This window comes from Clytia hemisphaerica, unplaced genomic scaffold (assembly GCF_902728285.1).
Source record: "Clytia hemisphaerica strain Z4C2 unplaced genomic scaffold, Clytia hemisphaerica genome assembly, whole genome shotgun sequence".
Lineage (NCBI taxonomy): Eukaryota > Metazoa > Cnidaria > Hydrozoa > Leptothecata > Clytiidae > Clytia > Clytia hemisphaerica.
In genome coordinates, this window is record NW_027104423.1 from 5,476 (window position 1) to 19,149 (window position 13,674).

The following is a 13,674-nucleotide window of genomic DNA, read 5'->3' on the forward strand; positions in this document are numbered from 1 at the left end:
TAGGGTCAGACTTGCGAGAACGCATGGTTCTCCCGTCCTGATCGAGTATCGTTGCTATACACCATCGGTTCTGTGTGTCGCGAACATAGGATCGACAGAGTCTGATAAGCGCGATAATTTCCCTATCCTAAGATAGTGAATGCTGTCCTGGGGTTGGGCCAATTCCCCATGTGGGATGGTACATCTCTCTCTCTCTCTCTCTCTCTCTCTCTCTCTCTCATTATATCAAAAAGAAAAAAGTTATTGAAGAAGTCACTTTTTTCTCCTGTTTTTTTTATCCAATCTTCATTTTCAATTTTTTTTTGCATTTTTTCGATTTGAGAATTTTCCACTCCTGAATATCTTTTCAACGATCACAAAACCACTATCAAATTCAAATTAAGTTACACACTTATTGTCTCTGCTTCAGATTATACGATTATATTAGACTTTAAATATCTATTGTTTTAAGATATTTTCTAAATTTGCGTCTTTTCATGATGGAAAACATCTGTACCAATTTCCATGGCCGTTCTCTTCAAGATCTCAGAAATTATAGAGGGTGGCAGCGTCCTGCACCTCCCTCCGGGCTACCTAAAGAAATCGAAAAAAGGTTGGGCTGAACTTGGTCTGTTCTCAAGGAAAAATGAACAATTCAATTTCTTTATTAAAAAGTTTCTTTTTTTATAAATATGAATTGATAATTACTAAAAAAGTTTGATTTTGTGAATTTGAAACTACATGGGTATTTCAAGAGGTATTCTATTCAAAAGCAATCATATTAAATACGTTGCACAATGATAGCGGAGGCACCACCACCACCGTTACAAATACCAGCGATTCCAAATTGACCTGGTTCTAAATTATGAACCAAGTGGGCAACAATACGAGTACCACTCATTCCGATGGGATGGCCAATCGAGACAGCACCTCCATTTTTATTAACTTTCTCAGCGTCAAGGTTTAATTCTTTGATGTTGGCAAGAACAACTGCACTAAAAGCTTCGTTAATTTCAATCATGCTCATGTCATCAAAAGTCAAACCAGCTTGCTCCAGTGCCTATGGTGAATGAGAAAAACAATTTCAATCCAGTAAAATCTCAGTACTTAGGAACTCCTAAACCCTGGTTTAGTGCACTTTTAGGCTTTCTTTTATTGATTTTATTACTCTCCACTTCAAAGACAAAATATGGATTGTAAATGTTATGAAAAAGTGAAATGTCATGGTATCAAAGGACACTTGCATCTTTGTTCGAAAGACATTAAAGGAAGAAATTTTGTTCCCGCCAAATTTAATTTATATAACGTACCGCCAAATTTCGTCCTATTTTAGGCTCCAAAATTGGGTTTTCAACAATTTTGCTATCATTTTTGACCCTACATATCCTGCAACCGCCAAATTTAATTTTCTCGGCCATCCGCCAAATTAAATTTCCGCCAAAATTTCTTCCTTTCATGTATAATTCAAATAAATATATCCGTAGAGAAAGGATTGGAGCACATTACATTAATAACAGTTTGCAACAAGATTACAGCATACCTTAGGCATTGCTAATGCAGGAGCAACTGAGAAATCTACAGGAGCGCATGAGGCGTCAGCGAAAGAGATAATCCTTGCCAATGGCTTTCCATCGTGCTGTTTGGCAGCTTCTGCTGACATTAATACGGTTGCTGCAGCACCATCGTTCAACGTACTTGCGTTTGCTGCTGTTATGGTACCATCTTTCCTGAACACAGCTTTCAGACCAGACATTTTATCGAAACTGACTTTGGTGAACTCCTCGTCGATGGCGACTTCGGTAGGTGGTTTGCCTGGGAGAAGAGAGACACATGTTGGTCAATAAAATCATTACCAAGGTGATTAAATTCCTCGAGTCAAGTGTTAATTTTTCATTAATAAAGTCAACTTCTTGACTTCTTTTGAAAATGGTAGGCTTGTAAAGTAACTTATAAAAAGGTCTATTGATACTAATGAACCTGTGAGGCAAGAGTCTATGTAGTTCTGTATGACCTTGATTTTTACATATTAGAATAAAGTATTCAATATTTCAATCTCTAGGCTAGTTTTTTTGCAGTCAACAGGAATTCGTCTTAAATAGATGACAGTTAATACATGGGTCGTGACTTAATAAACAAACTTTGGGGATCGTCAGACTCCTTGCCAGTCTCTTTAACGAAAGTCTGGACTGGTAAGAGGGCTCATGTGCTTCTCTAGTGGGCACGAAAATAAGGGCAGATGTTGAGAACTGGCCACCACTCTGCCAGCGTTCTCTGTGAACGACACTAGCAACTAGACTCTGTCCAATGAATAAAAAAGTGATTGGGATGAAAGACATACCTCTTCGTTTGTTGGGCACAGTGACAGGGACAACTTCATGAGCAAACAGGTTTTTCTGAAAAGAAAAATTGGTAAATGAAATTAAAACTTCTGTCAAAATAATCAATGAAATGGTATCAATTATGACTGCCAAGTTCTCATAAAACTCAAAAAAGGAGAACACAACCATCAAAATAAGAAAAAAAAATTCATGGATCATTTTATGATGTCTCAGAAAAGCTTGATTCTCACCTCCCAAGCAGCACGACTTTTGGTGTACGAAGCTTGAGCATAAGCATCTTGCTCCTCACGTGTGATGCCATATTTACTGACTGTACCTTCTGCGCATACACCCTGAAAAAAATGGAATTAACATAAATTAAGAAAATAAGGTTGAAATTCTCAAAAATACGCCACTCTGTACTTTTTCTGACGTAAAAATATGCCATAAATGCCATAGTTTTGTGTCAATGGCATCAATTTTCTTGAGCAATCGAGAATGACCACATTGTAGACAGGTATTCATTTTTGCGAAGCGAATATACATGAGCGAAGCAGTTTTGAAGAAGCTGAAACTGTAGCAAAGAGAAAGAACAGAAGAAATAAAATTTTTATTGTTTCATTGACAAGACAGGCTCAACAGAGTTGTTGTGTCATTTCCAGAAAAGGAAAGCTGAAAATGACCTGCATACGTGGTGAAAAAACCTTTTTTGCGAAACGAATATAACTATAAGAGAGTGAGCAAGAACATGAACTTCGCCTTTTTGCATGCTTTGAAATGGGGAAGAACATATTCAAGTTATGGATAATCTGGAAGAATTTATCCCTCCTCTTATTCAGTGGAAAAGAGACCGAAAAGAGAACTGATTGTTTGTCGTTGTTCTTGAGATCTTGACTTGACTGCTCGAAAATATGTGGGCTCTGGTTGCTTGCTGTTATAAATATGCATTTGATGGCCAGGATAAAGTAACTATTGAGGAAACATATGATTGTAAAAAGGATTTTAGAAACTGCTGGAAATGAAAATGACTTGTAAAATATCGAAATTATGTGTCCATGAACAAATCTTGACAGTTATCAAAACCTTTTAACTGTTTTAAATTTCTGTGCTACAGCTAATAAAATAATTTTAATGTGAAGAGTTTGCTCCTAAATCAATGGTAAAACTGTCAAACATTTGTCTCCAGCAGATTTAAGATTAAAAACCCTATAGGCTTCACCACTTTGGAAAATACAGCCATTAAAAATGTTGAGGTTTTTTGCTTGATTGTTGAAGCAAACCCTGGTTGAAGAAATTGTAGGAATCTTCTTAAATTTTAGTTCTTTTTCTCTGTTTTTTCTTTATATTTATCTTTAGGATTTTATACCACTAATAGTTTTATTATAATTTATAGAACTTAAAATTTTAAATTTTTGTGTAAATAATGATGTAACTTGATACAATATTTCTAACTTGTAACTGGGTATGGTTATTAAAGATTAAATTCCTCAGTATTTCACATCCCTGTCTCAATAGACCGACTGGTGTTTAAACCGGATAGTGCTTGACCCCGAGGATTCTTTTGTTTTGATTGAGTTTTGGTTGTATACAAGGGACTCTAAAATAAAGACTAGATTTGATATCAACATTTGTATGCACAGTTGTATGCAACGGACTCTAAAATAAAGACTAGATTTGATATCAACATTTACATGTAAAAATCTTCGAAACCATGAATACTATCATCGAGTCACCAATCATTTACTGAGGAAAGTCTGTCTACCCTGGAAATAAAACAAATAAAAAACTATTTATGGCAGGGGGATTCGAATGTTTGTTTTTATTGAAACATTCGAAATTCGAAAGATTCGAAAGTTCGATTTTCGAACACAAGGAATTTCAAACCGGAAGTGAAATGAGTCAAAATAAAAACCAAAATTAAAAATATTTTACTTTTTAGGTTTAGGTGGAAAAGCTTTCCCGAACAAAAGACGCGATTTTAAAATTTTCTTTGAATATTTTTTACTTACCTTACATGAGTATTAGGAGACGTGTAATTAACAGAAGCATTCGACGAACCATTTTTACGAAATATCTGCTGTTCTTTGCTAGGAGACGGTTTTTTATGAAAAAGTGAACAGCAGGTCTCATTTTCTAGGAGGATCAATTTACTTCAAAACATCTGTTGTTCTATTAGAGGAGATAACGTCATCAGTGACCAGCAGATAGCATTTTCTAGGTAATGACGTCATCGGTGAACAGCAGATAGGTTTTTCTAGGCAATAACTTTATAATGAATATTTTATCCATCTGCTGTTTCGTTTTGTTAATTTCATGAGACGGTACAAACTGTCGGGATATTTTTGAAGAACAGCAGGTCATAGACATTGAGACAGGGGTACAAACCTATGAACAGCAGATCAATTATTTGAGACAGTGAGACAGGGGTATAAACCAAAGAACAGCAGATCAAAATTTTTGAGACACTTAGACAGGGTACAAACCCAAGAACAGCAGATCAAATTTTCTATGGGACAGGGTACAAAACTAGGGTCTCAGGAATCAAAGAACAACAGATGTGAATTTCCAGGAGTAGGATTTTTCCAGTAGACCAACAGATCAAAATTTCTAGGTTGAATATACATGGACAGCTGTAATAAGGTATAAATCATATAACGTTAGAAAAAAGAACTTATCGGGCAGTGTATATGTATAAAAGTTGCGAAGCGATCGAGGCAGGTCACTAAATTCGCAAGTTGCAAGCAAAAAGATAGAAAGTATTGAATGAGCCCGATAAGTTCATTTTTCTAACGTTAGTAAACATTTTTCGAAGACTATAATTTATTGTCAACTTCCCGACTGTTAAAAGATTGCACCGATCAAATGTCGTTTCCAGAAGAATGGATGAAAGGTTGGTCTTACCATATGTATCCCATCATAAGCATCAGTGAGGCCATCGTAAACAATACCATCAAGCATCATATTACCACCATATTTCAAAGGCTCTCGTTTGACGTAGTATGGCACATTTGACATGCTTTCTTGTCCACCAGCAACCATGATTTCCTGCAAAGCAAAAAAAAACAACTATAATAAAGAAATACACAAGTTACAAAAAATTAGCAGACATCGACGATCAAACTAGTCAAAGACTTTAAAGAATTAGACAGAATTGATTTATCCAAGCTATTTATTTCTTAAACACTTCAAACAAATTACTTATCATATATCAATTTATCATTAGACGTTTGGAACCCTTCATCCAGTTGATGAATTTGTTTACGTCATAAAAATGATAAATTTCAGCGACCTCAAGACTACTATGATTCATAAAAACTAAATTGTTGCATTTGAATAATCTTTCTCTTCCATGTCTCTAGAAATGCTAGAAAAGCACTTCGAACCAAATACCAAAGTTTCTAAAAGGCGGACACTTCTAATTAGCGGAGACTCACTCTATTCCCCGATGGTGTCCGCTAATTGGAGGTTTCACTGTACAACAAATGCTACAGTCTTGGACAAAATATTTCATACAAAGGAGTATCTCTGCAAAATTTAAACTCCGCTAATGATTTTTAAGTGCTCTAATTTACTTCTGGAATGTAGAGTTTTAACTCAGAGTTTTAAAATGAGACTTAAGACTTAGGACCTTGGGATCTCAGGATTCAAAAGCTTGAAGTTATTTCGAAAGGACTGGGAATATAGCCTAGAAGCCATCGAACCCCTCCAAAACCGGATATCCAATAAAATAAAGCAAAGTACTAGAATAGAACTCTAAATTCTGAAAAACGTTTAAATACATAAAATTTTAGTATATTTCGAACGAAATTGTAGAAAGAAGTGACGAAGAACGTACTTGAGATCCAGCCATGATACTTTGAGCAGCCATCATGATTGATTTCATACCAGATGCACAAACTTTATTAATTGTACAGCAAGGTGTTGATTGAGGAATCCCTAAAAAAGAAGATAAAAACAAATAATTTCTTTTGTTTTTCAAAATATTCAACGACTGTTGAAAAGTGCCAAATTCCTGCCAAATTCGACCACTATGAAAGGCTTTTGGCTGTTTTAAAGAATTTTGGACACTCAGCCATTCTCAGATTGATAGCTCAACTCAAGTTGAGAGATATACAGATGGGTGAAATTTATTAACACTTTGCGTAAACTTATTATTTTGATAACAAAATCCAACCATCCATTAAAAATTCATAACGAAGAAAAAGAAGACTATTTAAGTATTTCAAAAATACCTGCTCCCAAGGCAGCTTGCCGAGCTGGTGCTTGACCAGAAGCTGCGATGCATACATTCCCCATGTACACTTCTTGTACGTTTTCTGGTTCAATCTGTGCATATTTGATTGCTTCTTGGATGGCGATGCTTCCAAGCTTTGTAGCAGGTAATGATGAAAGGGAACTTTGGAATGAGCCAATGGGTGTTCGCACAGCACTTGCAATGACAACTTCCTTAAACGAAAGTTAAAAACAAATACTGGGTTTAGTTTAAAAGGAAGAAATGAAGTCAAATTGTTTGAAGTCATTGGAATAAATTTTTAAAAAATTGTAGAAGTACTTTAATAAAATAATAAATAATAATAGACTTTGGTAGATCTACAGTATAACTAGTATAACTAATATAATATCATTGCTCTCTTATTCATCATTATCAAAAATAATTGCCCGGATTGTTAAAATGTTCCATACTCTGGGCAAAAAATGATGTAAATTGAGAAAATAGATACTAATTTTTACCTTAGAAGCAGCTCTTGAAGTTGAAAAATATCTTGAAGAGTGATTGCTCTAATAGAGGTTGTAGTTAGTTCAGGAAACATATATTAGAGAGTGGTCTTTTTCTGTTAATGTGGCCTAATACACCACTACTAAAGGAAAGGCATAAGCTTCTCAAACAAAAAATTTCTGACCTGAACACATAATATTGTATTGACTTATTTGCAAACATTATTAACTATAGATTTGTAAGAAACCATTTTTAAAAGAAATTCTCAATTTCAAGCCAACATTTAGGATTATTTGCTGCACTTCAACTCTTGCATCAAATTTCAACTTTTTTCAGAGAATTAAAGATGACAAAAAGCCTAACCCTTAGAAACAAGGATTGAAACAAATAAAGATAATAGACATTTAAGGCCGCCTCTTGTTCTATTGCAAGGCACTGAAAGGCCACAGGCCCCAAAAACTAGGCCGTTGTTGAAACCTAGTCAAATAATGCTGCATTCATATTGGTGGAAACTTGAAAAGTCTAAGCAAAGGAGCAGGCCTTGATATTTGTTTCAATGAATAAAAGCAATCGGTAAAAAAGACAACTTTCTTTTCACACTGCTCTGCACTGCTTTGCACAGGGAATACTTTTGTCAAAGTGTTATGTAGGAATGAAAATTAAGGGATAAATAAATAATTATCCCTTAATTTTCATTCCTAGAACTTTTGCAAAAAAAAAGGAAAAATAGAAAAATTTTTTACTGCTCTATTCACATACTGAAATTTTTCTCGATTCCCCTCTCTTTTTTATCCCTCACCATATTCAAAAAAATTTTGGTTTCCTCCCTCTTTTTTGTTTTCTCCCTGTTATTTGACGATTTTGCAGTTCCCATGGTTAACATATTAACATAAAAATGCCTTAAATTAAGTTAAAAGTTTTGGAAACTTGTAAATATAACCTGGAAATTGCTTGAAAATGAAGTTTTATTGAAAAATTGGTTTGGTTCAAGTAAGGTTTGCTGATTTTTTGAAAATCTTATCTTCAGCCCCAATGTTCACGCGTGTTCCAAAAGGCAAAACAATGGAAATGCGTCAATTCGTTCAGCTGACAAAAATGACACAAAAATGACAAAATGACCTGTCAAGATTTTTTAATATCTTTTTGTGTGGTAAAGCAATCAATCTCAATTAAAAAGTATCTTGACAAGGAATAGATAAGCTTTTCATATAGCTAAACAGAATTACCATAGCTTTTACCAAAAAAATTATATTTAAGGTCCAATGTCAGCCATTTTCAGCCAAATCCAACTTTTGTTCTTGCTGGTGCTTTGTGAAAACTTATCTTGTCCATGTGTAAACATTCCCGTATGTTTCTGATGTACTTAACTACCAGTTGTCAAACCGGGATAAGACGGGGGTACTGCAACAAAAAGTTATGCAAGAAAAACCTTCTTTGTAAATTTTCATCTTCAATCTTTATTTAAAGATTCAGTCAGGGCATCCTTGGTCTTTTATACCAATAGTTTGGATAGAATAAAAACATACCTGATCAACACAACCAAACCTTCTGTCTTGCGTTTACTCTTTCCTTCCCAACAACTTTCGTTTTTGGTTATGTAGGTTTTAAAATCCACAAGTAATGAACCTCTTATAGCTTTATCTGAATAAATCTGGTTGAAAATCTTCTGTCAGGTTTCATTCCATACGTTTTTTATCAACGTGGTGAACCGGTTTCCCGATTTCCTGATAATTAAAAATTGGAACTTTCCCGTGGGCGCGATTGGGCGTACTGCCATGTTGCTAAGACCTTTGCTTGAAATTGAAAGTGAAACCAAAATAATTTAGCACACACTGCCGTTCGCGTAATATCGATATTAAGTGAAAGGAAGCCCTGACTGAGATTGGATATTTTATCAATTATCTTGGTTTTTTAAGGGTTTATTCCAGAACTATTTGGGAGTAGAGAGCTTTTTACAGATCTTAAAAAGGTTTGTAAACTAATTCTTTAGATATAGTCAAAAGGTTAGACATTGGTGAAAAATTATTTCTTCTTTCAAAAACATTGAAACATGCTTTTCCAAATCAGACACACGTGTTGTCAAGATACTTTTTATTTGAGATTGATTGCTTTATCAAACAAAAAGATATTAAAAAGTCTTGACAGGCCATTTTGTCATTTTTGTGTCATTTTGGTCAGCTGAACGGATTGACACATTTCCATTGTTTTGCCTTTCAGAACACGGGTGATATGAAAGCTACCCTAAGGGAATAAATTTTTGCAGGGATTATATTTCACGAATTTCGCGAATTTCACCTTTTTAAAAAAATATAATCCCTTGTGAAAATTCTCATCTCTTGCTAAATTCGCAAAATTTAATCCTCGTGAAAATTAAGTTTTTTATGCTAAAATTCTTTCAGCTAAGAAACTCTCTTAAATGAGTCTCAATTACTCTATTGTCTCTATAATTTGAATAAATTTTCATTCCTCATAGCCGTTTGAGTTATGGAGACTCTACTGTGTCGACAAAATCTCGTAATCAAACTAAGGGGACCCGTCCACATTCATTTGTCAACGCATAATGTCAAATTGACGTTAGGCAAACCCTAAAAATATTTTTGTTTCCGGTCCACCGGGTGACGAAAAAAACACTCACCCGGCCGGCCGCAAAAAATTTTTTTTCGCTAAATTTCGATCCCAAAACTCAATTTTTTAAAGCACTCGTAGAAGTTAAAATGATGTTCTTCTTTACCTTAAATCTGTAGTAACTCGACACCGCTAATAGAAATTTTGAAAAAACTGATTCACAAAAGTTTTTCAAACACAAGTTGTATTTATAAAAAATGTGACATAGGATAAACTCGCGCAAATCAATGAAATTGTGATTCGAACGAAAGAAAAATGGAATGTGCAAAAAAATAAACAAAAGACAAAAGTTTATAACACGACGAAGATCATTGCTAATGGAACAAGATGTATGAAAAAAAAAATGCGGCCGGGTGACGACGAAATAAATTTTCACCCGGCCGGTGGACCGGAAACAAAAATATTTTTCGGGTTCGCCTTATCCTCTGAACCCCCCACCCCCCACAGATTTTAACGTCAAGCGATGTTTACCAAAAATTGTCGCCATTTTTTCATCAAAGTTTTCCCGTCGCAAAGTCCGTACTTGGTTGTACCCGTGCGTGTATGTGTCCTTTTAACTAATGACCTTTATTTAAAAAGAAATTAAAAGCTCCACTTGGCGCTAGGTCCGTGTTGGTCCGTGCCATGCTTTAGGTGTACCACCTTCTTTGCCCACTTGTGCCATGTGGTTCGCTCAATCGCGCAAACAATGAAAATATGATGTAATGATATCATAGCGCGAACCAATGGGATTATGCAAGCAAATTTTCATGTAATTCATACACGAATATATTTTCGACAGCTCAAAATAATATAGTGTGGTTGGTGGTAAAACAAATATTCGCGATTTTCACAAAAAGGTATACCTTTGATTTCTTATAACGTCCAACCTAACTTTTGAAACCCCCCCACCCCCTCATAACGTCAATTTGACGTTTTGCGTTGTCAAATGAATATGGATGACTCCCCTAACGGAAAATGTGAAAAAATTTCCCAATTCGCGAAATTAAATCCCCGCGAAAATTTACAGTCAAAGTTAGTCGTGAATATTATTCCCCCGAAAATTAAATTATTTCGCGAGGAAAGCTGTCTCGCGAAAATTAGTTGCCGCGAAAATTAATTCCCTTAAGGTACCATTATTCATATTTACAAACTTTGAAAGCCCCACAAACTGTTCCATACTGCAATTTTTTTACAAAATATCAAGCTCAAAATTGCACAGAAACTTGGACTGATTGTTGCAATGGGAAAGATAAAAGAGGTGAGACTAGCCTAGTTTCTAATCCTGTTGAAGGAGTCTAAGTCTAGACTGGCTAAGCTTGCAAATAAAGAAGAAGGATTTTGTTGTCAAAAACAATTTTTTTAACTCAAAAACAACAAATCAAAGGTACAAAATTGACTAAAGTTTTAGAAAAGGATACCAAAGAGGTTCTGCAAAATCTTAAAGATGAGGCTGAGAACATCTTGTTGTTGAATTTGGAGCTGGAACCGTCTGCAAATTTGGACTGCTTGACTTGTCTGTTCTGTTGACTGCTTGAGATTCAGCCTGCTGTGCTGTGGTCAGGTGGTTGTTGGCTGTGAAGTATACGAGCAGTCGGACCCAGCAGATATTGAGGCAAGAGAATAAGAGATGTAAAACTAAATTCTGACTGAGCCCGACTGAACGTTTCATGTTTCCAATCACGTCCGGAAATTCGAGGATTAATTGCGAGTTGAAAAGCTGCGAAAGCGCTATATGGATACAGCGCAGCCTCCATGTTTATCTGGTACCCCGGGGGGGGGGGGGGGCACTGGGTTTGCGGACTGACGGTATGTGCGGGCCGAAAATTGGCTTTTAAAATTGCACCCTTTCAAGAATTTTCTAAAATTTCTACCCTTACAGTGCATCTCTAGCTCTTCCGACCCTTACAGTGCATTTTAAACATATTGGAAAAGGTACCCTTAGGACCCGCACATACCCGTCGGTCCTTTTGCCCAGCTGCCCCCCCCCCCGGATTTGGTACTCGATGTAGAAATTTTCTTCCGACACGCTAAAGCTCTGAAGGTCGGGAAAATTTTAACATCTGGAACCTTTGGGTTTTTCTTTTTTCTGTAAGGTTTCTACTTTTTGCAAAAAGCATGAAATTTTGCACAGGCCTACTTTAGACCTAAATAAACGATTTCAGTCCGGGAGCCCAAAAAATTTTTGCCTTTTTTCCCCTTTTTCAGCCGATTTTCGGCTGACATCAGCTAAAAAATTTTGGCCTAGAGGTCATCTCTGAAAATATGGTCATATCATATATCGTTGGATCGGAAATTGTATGTAGATTCCAAAAAAGAATTATCTCATACCGTAAAAATCAAGCCAATGAAAGTTATTCATCCCCAAAGTGAGTGATGACGTCATCAAATTTTTCTGCCTAGCAGCCAAGTCTGTAAATATGGTCATATCATATACCGTTGGATCGGAAATTTTATGTAGATTCCAAAAAAGGATTATCTCATACCTTGAAAGTTTAGAGGAAAAGAAATATCAATGCTCAATGTGAGCACGGTATTTCCGACAAAGAAGTGATTTTTTGGTGTTAATGGGAGGGGGGGTGCAAATGTTGAGGGATGATTCTAATATCTTTATTGTACTTCATAATCTTCCTTTGTAGGTTATTTCACAAATGATTTTAGGTTGCTCTTCTGGCTCTCTCTGACTAAGTCTTTAGCTATGTTATTGGATTGCGATTACCATTTGAACTTATCTTTGGAGCAAGAGCAGAACATAAGTATATTTTTACATTCTATTTTTCTTTCTTTTAGGAGCTAGATAAAGAAAAATGTAGATACAGAAATAAAGAATAACAATGTCAAAGAGAAGAAGTGTTATAATTGCTGATCGGTGGATCAAGCCCAAAGAGTTCCAAACGCGACGAAAGTGATGGTAAAGAGGACTGGAGCAGTTGCTTTATTTGTCAAACTGACACAGATGAAAAAGAATAGCAAAGTTTGATTCAATAGACATGTTACCAGTGCCTCTAGACATAGACAAATTGAAAGAGGGAGTTGCATTGGGTGATTCACTAATCAGAAATGAAGCTAATTTTCATTTTAACGAAAAGCTTAAAACAAGGCGATTCAGAAATACCAGAAATCTGACAAGACAGACAGAGGTACTAATTAACTAAATTAAGTAACTAATTTTAAATTTTCTAACCTATTTTTACCGTTGTTTTTTAGCTTTTCGAGTTTATTAAGGTTAATTTTATTTTTTCTGCACGAATTTGTCAAGTTTTTATAATGTTTTTTATCTTTAGTAACACGGCAAAAGTCTCAATCATAACAACCATCTCAAATTGCCACGTGTTTCTTTTGCAACGAACCGTCAAACACAGAAGAAGGGGCGTTGCATCTGGCTCAATCATATAGACCTGACCATCGTGTTCGAACCAGTGCAAAGCTACTCGAAGATTCCATTCTCTACGCAAAGCTTCAAAATGGTGATATGATTGCTCAGGATGCCATGTACCATCGAAACTGATCTGTATAGAAAGAGAACAAATAAACAACTTGGTGGTTGTTAATCAGAACTTCATCACAAGCTATGTGGAATCGCATTCGCTTAAGTTGTAACTTTCATAGAAGAAACTCATCTGACATCGACTGATGATGAAATACCCACATTCAAGTTGTCTGATCTGGTAAAGCTTTATACTACAAAGCTTGCCAAGCTTGGTGTAACTGTTGAAACAAGGGAGCACAGCACTCGCTTCAAGGAAAGGTTTCTTGCTCAATTTGAAGGCTTGACAGCTTATAATAGCAGGAGTCATTATAGCGAAGATCAAAAATGGCTTGACAATCCTAGCAAATCATCATGAGCTGTTTATCATTCAGTAAATCAAGAGCCACCTACATGCAAAGATACGTCCGCTATGCTTCCGATTCTACGAGACGACTCCAAGTCACCAGCTACAATCAAGCATTTGCTGAACATTTTAATGAAGTCAATCAATTTCTTAAACCCTAGACAAGCAGCAGTGATTGGTCTTGACCAGCCTTTGTACGCGATCGCAAAGAAAATCCAGTGGC

General features: G+C 35.7%; 1 protein-coding gene across 1 annotated transcript; it reads right to left on the reverse strand.

The window, feature by feature from the left end:
* Positions 1-638: 638 nt before the first annotated feature.
* Positions 639-11,256, reverse strand: LOC136820408 (acetyl-CoA acetyltransferase, mitochondrial-like). The gene is made up of 9 exons (XM_067076591.1): positions 11,040-11,256; positions 7,029-7,076; positions 6,530-6,743; positions 6,133-6,233; positions 5,199-5,342; positions 2,549-2,650; positions 2,318-2,372; positions 1,520-1,791; positions 639-1,039 (listed from the first exon to the last, which is right to left on the reverse strand). The coding sequence occupies exons 1-9, from the start codon at positions 11,079-11,081 to the stop codon at positions 761-763; spliced, it is 1,257 nt and encodes a 418-aa protein (XP_066932692.1). The 5' UTR covers positions 11,082-11,256; the 3' UTR covers positions 639-760.
* Between the last annotated feature and the right edge of the window lie 2,418 nt (positions 11,257-13,674).